At 40.3% G+C, this 9962-nt stretch overlaps 1 protein-coding gene across 1 annotated transcript in view; it reads right to left on the bottom strand.

Annotated features, from left to right (window-relative positions):
• The window catches only part of mrpl23 (mitochondrial ribosomal protein L23), an 89607-nt gene extending 82777 nt beyond the window's left edge, over window positions 1–6830 (bottom strand). Inside the window, exons 1-2 of the mRNA XM_080737814.1 lie at window positions 6694–6830; window positions 2668–2793 (exon numbers count right to left, since the gene is read on the bottom strand). Of these exons, the coding sequence (XP_080593940.1) occupies window positions 2668–2793; window positions 6694–6725 (158 nt within the window). The 5' untranslated portion in view covers window positions 6726–6830. The remainder of the gene's footprint in view (window positions 1–2667; window positions 2794–6693) is intronic.
• Between the last annotated feature and the right edge of the window lie 3132 nt (window positions 6831–9962).

Genomic DNA, 9962 nt, shown 5'->3' with positions numbered 1-9962 from the left:
AATAACGAGTCGTTTACTCCTATGCGCAATGCCCAAAGACAGGTAGTGTATGCCAGTGGTTCTCAACCTTTTCAGGCCGTGACCCCCGAAATAATCACATTTGAACTGGGGAGCCCGGCACCCTGACGAGCACTAAGAGTTGAGGAATTTTGTATAACACAGTTTTATTATGAAAATAGATCTGCTAATTTCACTATTTCTGCCTCTAATATTTGACAATTTGTATGTTTAATTTGTCTTTTCAGAGGTATTAACAAAATCAATAACCAAAGACAATGCATAGCTATTTTTTTCCAGGACCATCCAGGATCCTTGATCTGAGTTGTCCGTCCACAATGTAATTTGGACATCCAATTTTGTTCACGCTTGATGATATTCCTGACAATCAAAATATCTGTATTCCACAAACAAACGGGTGCAAATTAGTGTACAGATTCTCGACCAATAAAAATTGTTTGGGCGAGGGACATGGTCATAAAACCTTGCTAAAATAGAGACACAGCGAGCAAATATATGCTGGTCGGAACGTCATGGCTTCACAACACGTTGTCACTGACCGACTGCGACTGAGAGGACACGACAGTCAGAGTCTGGTCGTTTATAGTGTGGTTAACCGGACTATTGTTATTTGCGCCTGCAGAGCTTGCAAGTGCTACTTTCGGTGCCGTCTGTAAACCTTTTTACTGTAAACTTTTCTGTGAAACCCAAGTCCATTGAGTTCAGTGGACATTTTCTGTAACCTTTTCTGTAACCCCCAATCCCCAAAAGTTCATTGAGTCCATTGACCTTTTCTGTCCCTTTTCTGATTGGACAATAAAATCTGTCTGCATGTACAGTAAACACGCAATACAGGGAAACTGCAAAAACTTAATTAAACTATATATAAGGTATCTCATAGCAAAATGCACCCAGACGAGTCTCTATGAAGCCGGTCGATTTGACATATGGCCCAAGTGCGTGCCACCAAAACTGTGGGAGGAGTAGTGCGGCAAAATGAAGTTCATCCGGAAAGAAAGAAAGAAAGAAAGAAAGAACGAAAGAAAGAAAGAAAAAAAGAAAGAAAGAAAGACAGTCAGACAAGTACTATAGTGTGGCAACCACACTAATAACAACTAAGCCAGGGTTCCCCAATTAGTTTTCCCCAAGGGCCAAATCATGTCTAGGGTACCAAGCCGAGGGCCACAACATTGCAGGGGGCGACGGTGGCGTTCCCACTACTCCAGTGACAGTTCAGATATCGTCGTTGTCGGGTGAAAATCTTGTATGTCCAAAACCGTTCGTTTTGCATTCATCATTTTAAAAATGATTTAAACAAGTGAAAACAGCCGATCTACAAGCACACAACGCCTCGGGCGTTGTGTGCTTGTAGATCTGCTGTTTTTACTACTTTTGTGCGACGGCCTTGTTTGATGAAGCATGAGCTTTACTTTGCGAAAGAACGTACACATTTTGAGATACGGGTTTTCCACCCGACAACGACGATATACTAGTGTTGTTGCTGCTCTTATACCACCATTATTACTGGGGTTGGTGGGGGCCAGACAGTAGCCCCCCGCGGGCCGGCCGCCTATTGGGGAACCCTGAACTAAGCTATGACTAAAACTATGACTAAATATACTGACAATTGTGTCAACAAATAGAAACTAGACTAAAATGTTAGGGAGGGACTAGTGGAGAAGAGATCCAGTAGAACTAAGACAAGTCATCATTGGTGAGTGCGGGTGTCACAGACCAAAAATAGCTGATCTACAGTGAGCGCAATGATTGCGACGTTGTGAGCACGCTGATTGTGACGCTTGTACTGTGGATCAGCTCTTTCCGGCCCACAGCCAAGTGAAGATCTGCCATTTCTATGCCATCATGGCCCGACAAATATACATTTTAAACTAAAAGTAAACATTTCAGTTTCGCCAATAGATGTGTATGTAGAAGACCTGGCCCCATTAAGTGAACGGAGATGACACAACTCTCCTTGAACGGCCCTGGCAACGGCACTTTGTTCGTTTTCTGTTCTGATCGTTACCGTGTAACTGTAACATGGCTGTAGTGGGACAACAGAACCTAGTTAGAATACCCTGGAAAGCGATCTACAGGGTTCCCACACATCTTTACCAATTAATTTCCAAAACTTTTCCAGAATATTTAACCCGATTTCCAGGACCATATAACAATAATTCAGCTCAATAGCGAGTCGCTTACTCCTATGTGCAATGCCCAAAGACAGGTAGTGTATGCCAGTGGTTCTCAACCTTTTCAGACCGTGACCCCCAAAATAATTATGTGAACTGGGGACCTCCCCACCCTGACGAGCACTAAGAGTAGAGGAATTTTGTATAACACGGTTTTATTGTGAAAATAGCCGATCTACATGCTCAAAACGCCTCGCAACGCGAGGCGTTGTGAGCATGTAGATCGGCTATTTTCACTATTTCTGCCTCTAATATTTGACAATTTGGCCAATGTTTAATTTGTCATTTCCGAAGTATTAACAAAATCAATAACCAAAGACATCGCATAGCTATTTTTTCCAGGACCTTCCAGGACCCTTGATCAATTCCAAAACTTTTCCAGTACTGAAAAAATATTTTTCTAATTTCAAAATATTTCCAGGAATTTCATGACCGTGGGAACCCTGGATCTAAGATGGATTTTGAGCAACAGGCTTACTCCATGGGGATGCGGAACTGGGCCGTGTCCGGAGGCTGCTCCTTCCCCGGCCGCACCAGAGTCAGGAACCAGTTTGGTCTGAAGATCCTCAGCTGGGGGTCTCCCGGCTGGTAGATTGGGTACTGCCTGGACGGGGGAACGTGAGACAGAACATCAGCATTTATGGTCTCGAAACTTTTCCTCAGAAAATGGACATTATTTTAGGAAGGTGACGCAGGGGTTGTTTGGTTTAGTTTATTTCGATCCTCAACATTAAAAAGAAAACATTTCACATTGTAATCCAACATTTCATTCTAATTGATCGAATAGGCTTAGGCTGAAGCTCAAAGCTTATTATTGCCTATCCTTTCCTACATGTGGATATAAATAACAGTTAACACAGGGGTCTTCAACAGGGGGTCCGCGACCCCTAGGGGGTCCGCGGAGGTACTGCAGGGGGTCAGCGAAATTATTGCTAAAAAAATATATATATATATTTTTCACATTTATGTTAAAAAATAAATCATGATTCTATCCATGTTGAATAGCTTGAATACATGATTACTATGCAATTGACAGATTGTTGATATTATTGACATTGGTTCTCAGTTAATAAGTAGTATGTTTAGAAATGGTAGTGGTACGGCCCACCCTGCTCGCTGTAACTTGTACATGTTTAAAATAAAAAAATATGTCGTAGCCAAAGCTTATGAGTAGTGTATAGTGATATAGGCCTACTAGTGCAGTGTTTCTCAATCATTGTGCAGCGGACCTTTGGTGTGGCATTTGAAATTTGGCAGTGAAGTCACGATTTAAGGACTTTTAAAACCTGTTTAATATCTCAAAAAATAAAATAAAATAGACCATTACAGCATAAAAAATAATCAACAAACTATATAAAAACTGGTAAAACATTGGCCATTTTTAAAGTTGAAACAAAATAAGTTAAGAACCAATTAACCAGTCTGCTTGAAAAGTATGCATCTGTAGCAGCTAGTTGACAGTGCAGAGAGACATAATTGCCTTCCTTTGATCCATTAACAAGGGGCCAATTACTACTTATTGGCATCAGCTGCCAGCTGGACACAGAGTCTGACACAATCACCTTCCCTCTGCAGTGCTAGAGCTGTCTGTCTAATTTCTCCAAATATGATTGAAAATGATTAAGGATTACTGTGATTATGGTAAGCTTACATTTCATATCGCATTCACCTTACCTGTAACTTTCAGTACTCCCAGAAAAAAAAAAATTGGAAAAAAAAAATAATAATAATTTTTTTTTCCAATATTTTTTTCCCGATCTCCGATCTTATAAAAACGGCCATATCGGCGGCCGATCCGATCACGTGATCGGGATCGGGCAACACTAATATATATATATATATATATATATATATATATATATATATATATATATATATATATACAAAAAACTACTTAAACTGTACGTAATAAATGAACACTAAGGTCTCAGAGGCACTCTCCTGTTGAGCAAGTACAGGTCATGTTCTACTTGCCCAAAGGTCATTCCCACTTGCCCCAAAAGTAAATCCATTCTAAAATGATTTAGCATTCTTTTTACTTTCTGGGGCTGTGGGATAAAAGAAAATCATTGCGACCGTAAGGTCGCAGTTTAGTATCAAAACCTCCACCGGCCGTCCGTCACGTCCGTCACGTCACACGTCACACGTCACACCTTTGCCCTGCTCATATCTGGGCTTGTTTGTGTATTGTATGACATCACGCCACATCATCGGCTGAGGACTGTGTGATGTCATCATATCTCCATATATGGAGACATAAGTTGCTCATGCCCAAATATGGGCTGGTGAGGTCATACTTAGTGTGATGCGTAGGTTATCTCCATATATGGAGATTCAACTTCAATGAGTAACCATGGCAAATCACACCGTACACAAATGACCCTTATATAAGACCGGCATTATCTACCGACAGCTGCTATAAGCCAACCCTGGCGATAAGGTCTGAGTCAAAGAAATGCTTCTTTCCTGGCAAGAATTGCCCCTTTATACTGTAGGGCTCGTTTGTGTATTGTATGACATCACGCCACATCATCGGCTGAGGACTGTGTGATGTCATCATATCTCCATATATGGAGACATAAGTTGCTCATGCCCAAATATGGGCTGGTGAGGTCAGACTTAGTGTGATGCGTAGGTTATCTCCATATATGGAGATTCAACTTCAATGAGTAACCATGGCAAACTGTCAACTGCCCGTATGTCTTGATAATTGGTAAAACAAACTTTTGGCCTATTTGTGGAGATAAGCGACCAACGGTCGCTTATCTCCCGATTAGGGAGTCTTACTGGTACCTAAATTTGTATGCCCAACTATAGCTATGAATAAGACTATGGTAGGTCCAGACACTTATTTTTAAGTGTAGCAACAGTGAAAAGTAAACAGAGCTCTTATTTTACATTCCACAGACCAGAAGACAGAGCGCTCTGGCCACATTCAGGTTTTTGGATATATCTTGTGTTGTGTTCATAGACTGTTGTTGCATCCCCTTTCAAATGAGCACTTGCCCGGTCGGGCAACCTGAAAGCAAACTCCACCTGCCCAAAAGTTTTATTCACCTGCCAGGGGCAGGTGGGCAACACTTCGTGTCACCTGTGACGGTATATAAATGTGCCCTGTGTTTACATAACATAAAACAATAAATACATTTTGAGTGAGCTTGTATTATCTGCTTGTATATCTGCTATTTTTTGGAGCGGTGAAAGCGCTCCCAATAGACAGGTATGTCCGTGGGTGGGTGGGTGGCTGGGTGGCTGGCTGGCTGGCCGTGTCCGTAGCCTGGCAATACCTTGAGTGGCCACACACAACACACTAGTTAAAGGAGGGGCGCTGTTTTGTGCAGGCCAGGCACACTCACCACTCACTCACAGGCACAGTTTACAGTTTAGGCATTTAGCAACACACACAGGGTATAGCTGCTCAGATTCACCGCTCCACTTCGAACCGAGGTTTGATTTTTTTCTGCACTTCTCCCCCTTGTGAAGCCCCTGTCCTGCCCTCTCTAGCCTAGTAAACGGACTCAGGAGGAGCGTGGTTTACGAGGATATGCCCTCTCGGCTGTATTTAGGTGTTTTCACTGTTTCTCTGAAGACCCGCTTCAACTGTCAACACGCGTTGGAAAAGCTTTACCTTTAGAGGCATGTTATGTGCACTGTGACATAGGTGGCCCTACAGTATACATTATTTAGTGCAGTGGTTCTCAACCAGTGTCCGGGACCACCAGTGGTCCTTGAGGGGGTCTCAGAGGGTCCACAGTCAAATGATTGATAATCAGGAAATAAAGGGACCCGTAAGGGTCAATAACTCAAATATGACTTTGACTTTTGACTTACTGTATTTTGTTCTTTCTTTTTTCTTTTTCTTTTTTTTTACTATATCTACTGCATAGTACTGTGTTCTATTCGTCTGTCATTCAATGTTATATGAGATACTTTAATGCATGGTTGCCTGTGGAAATAAGCTTAGTCTTTTTCTAGGATCTCCTTTTAGTAGACCTTGTACCAGTGAACTGTACCGTCATGAAACTGTACCTTTTTCTATGCAAACTTCTAATAAAGTCTTCAATCAATCAATCAATCAACGATTTCTAGAGGCATATCTTTTTAAATGGTGGTTGCGGGCTAATATATATAAATGTGGGCATCCTTGACAATAAAAGAAACTGTTGTATAAGCCAATCTCACTCAACAGTCAAGTAGATGCTCTGTCTTTGGCATCAAATGCAGACATCAAAACATGTTTTAGCTGGCTATTATTGCTACAGCTGAATGTAGTGGTGTAGGAGTCAACGACAGAACTACGGTTTCGTGCGCGCAATAGGAATGAAACGTAACGTTATAAAATGAGAAAAACAGTCCACGGTTGTGTAATAACTAAATAACCATAGTGTTGTTACCAAAACAAACCACTGACCCGCAGCTAGAGGGAGCTAAGGTTGCTAACACCAATAAAGAGCCAACGTTGTCTGAACTTATTGCCCGCATACTTTAAGTAAGTGTCACTTACATGAGTCTCCTGGACGTCCTGGCCAAGGCCATGTCTGATAGTGGAGTCAGTGGAGTGTGAGGTGAGCGCGTGAAAATACTATGCTGCTTTGTTGTTGTTTTCAAGGACTACTAGCTCTAGCTGTCACATGCTACACGTGTAGAGTACTTCCGCGATGAAACCCCTCCTACCGCGCATGCGCGCTACTACTAATGAGGGTTAGGTTTATGCCTATGGAGTATGGGTACCGTTAGGTTATGACCTTGAGAGAGAGAGAGAGAGAGAGAGAGAGAGAGAGAGAGAGAGAGAAAGAGAGAGTTGTAATTCAGTAATACCAGTGGTGGAAAAAGTAGCTGTGGCGTCAGTTCAGACAAAGCTAAGGTATGGCAACATGACTGGTGTCTTGTCATGTTGCCAGCCCATACCTTAGCAACAGGCATGATACATTTTTTTTAAGAAGTATTTATTTTTGTCGGTTGTTCAAGTGCAGCTAAACTTGGCATGTTAGTAAACGTGCCACAATTAACAATAATGCATTGCACCTGTGCAGCTGACCTGCGGAACCTGGGAATATACCATTCTGTCAAGATGTGGAGAATATAATTATAATACCTTGTTAAAATGACCATTTTGTTAAATTTTGCATTTGTAGTTATTATTTTACTGTAATTTAACAACATAATAACCAGCACAGATAGACAAAGAGACATTCATGGATTTATATTTAAAAGAAACTTTTATTTTCCCCCCCTGGACCCAGGGTATAGCAGCTGCATACCCCTGCCATACCCAATTGACGCCCCTGAAAAGTAGGCTACTCATTTTTTTTTTACTTCAAATTAAAAGGATCAATATTGCAATGAAGAAATGCAAGTAGGCCTAGATGTCCCATATAAAGAAAATATTGTCCCATAGTCAGTATAAATACAAAAGTAGGCATCAAAATGGACTTAAAGTAGGCTACTAAAAATAAAAGTACTCATTGTGCAGAATGTCCCATTTTGCATGTTCAAAATGTATAAAAACATCTTTTGAAAATAGACAAAATGGATATAGGGCTGACGTGCTTTGTGATAATAATCAAAATCTATAAAGTAACAAGTAACTAAAGTTTTCAAATAATTGTAGTGGAGTAAAAGTACAATATTTGTCTCTGAGGTGTAGTGGAGTAGAAGTAAAAGTATTGGCAATCAGAAATACTCCAGTAAAGTAAAAGTACCTCAAAAATGGCCTACAGTACTTGAGTAAATGCACTTACAGTAGTTACTTTAGTTTACACCACTGAGTAATACATAGGCTACATCAGTGTTGTTTTTGACAGCAAATTTTTATTTAGTTTTAGTCATAGTCTTTTGAATAAAATGTCATTTAGTTTTAGTCATAATTTAGTCACCTGAAAAGTTTTAGTTTTAGTCAAATTTTAGTCAACTAAATATCATAAGATTTTAGGCGACTAAATAAATCTACTGTTGATTTAGTCGACTAAAATGTATTTTGGCAGGCCTTGATGGCATCGTAATGACTGATTTTACACTTGGTTGTGTGCTGAAAATAGCCGATCTACAAGCTCACAACGCGTCGCACTGCGACGCGTTGTGAGCTTGTAGATCGGCTATTTTCAGCACCCAACACCTGAGAGCAACCAAACATAATGACTCTCTTCTCCACTAGTCCCTCCCTATTGTTTTAGTCTAGTTTTTATTTTGTTGACGAAATTGTCAATATATTTAGTCTTAGTTTTAGTCATCACAGCTTAGTTTTTATTTAGTTGTGGGCTCGCACACTCTAGATGTTGTCATTATTGTGGGCTCGCCAGTACCTGGCGAGCACACTTTAGATATTGTCATTATTGTGGGCTCGCCTGGAAGGCGAGCACACGTATGTTATCTTCATTATTTATAGTCAGTCAGTCAGTATCTCCTCAAAACTTTGGCGCGATTCATCTCCTAAACGCTTACACCTTTAAACACCATTCAAATTTTTATGTGTTCAGCTTACTGAGGACACGTGTGCTTGTACTTTTGGTTTTGAAATGTTTTGTAGTTTAATTATAAAAAAATAAAAATGTTTAACTTTAAGCATCCAATGCATTTCCAATGGGTTTACTGAGTGGGGAGAGAGTGAGACAGGGGAAAGGGACCCATGTTTATATTAAGTCGCTGTGGCTGCAATATTCACACTTCAGATATGCTATTTATATCAATGTGTTCACACAGGTCTGCTTTCTGATTTGATCCAAATGTCTAAGCTGTGTGATGTATAAAACTATAGTTATAGTTAAAACTATAAATAAATGTCCCTCTCCACTCTACTGATTGACACAGCTGTGATTAAAGGCTTGGCTGTCATTGGCTGTTCTGTGGTGATGTAGCCTTACATAAGTCGGCCCTGCAGTGACAATGCGAAAGTCTCGGCAGAGACGTCTTAATGTAAGGCTAGTGGTGCTGCAAAGTAACCAAGTACATTTACTCAAGTATATACAAACAAGTACTTGTACCTACAGTACAATTTTTAGGTACTTTTACTCTAATTTCCATTTTTGTTACTTATACTCTACTATAAATACAGCATACAGCAGATTTTATTATTAATAATAATAATAATTATTAACACACACACACACACACGCATACACACACACTGACACACAAACAACTGTTACTGTGTTACTGTGGAGACGTTTGCTTGTATTTGTCTTTGACACATGTTTTGTAGTGTTTTAGAAATTTAACTTAAAAAGAATAAGGTTCCCGGGCGATGGGATTTACAGTATATATCCTAGAACCCGCAGGGACACTCTGTGTGGTTGTCAGGGAGATATCACAACCAATGCGTTTCCAAATCAGACGATCAACCGAAGTGGAACCACCTGGCAAAACCACACCCCAAACACTTTAAAAGCCATGAATTTCAGCCTGTCTGCATTTGAATCCTAGTATATCCCATATGCATTTGGATCAGCATGTCCCGTACTGTATACCAACTTTTACTTTACACTTTTGTTACTTATACTCCACTGCAATTGCATTTGGCAGCTTTAGTTACTTGTTACTTTGCAGATTTTATTATTAATACAAAACATACGGTAGATGAATCACTTAATACTTTGTCTAATTGTAAGAAGCTGATCTACAATGTGACATTGCGACATGTTGTGATCTTGTAGATCTGCTGTTTTTAAAAAGCTTGTCAATATTAGGACCATCTGCGTACTATTACTTTGATGTGGTTTGCTGGTTTGCAAAGTGTAGTTCAGGGACCCCTAGGACAGACACACACACACACACACA

The sequence above is a fragment of the Nannobrachium achirus genome (assembly GCF_963921795.1).
Source record: "Nannobrachium achirus genome assembly, chromosome: 11".
Classification (NCBI taxonomy): Eukaryota; Metazoa; Chordata; class Actinopteri; order Myctophiformes; family Myctophidae; genus Nannobrachium; species Nannobrachium achirus.
The sequence above is the reverse complement of the archived record's forward strand: the minus strand, read 5'-3'. Positions and strand labels throughout refer to the sequence as shown.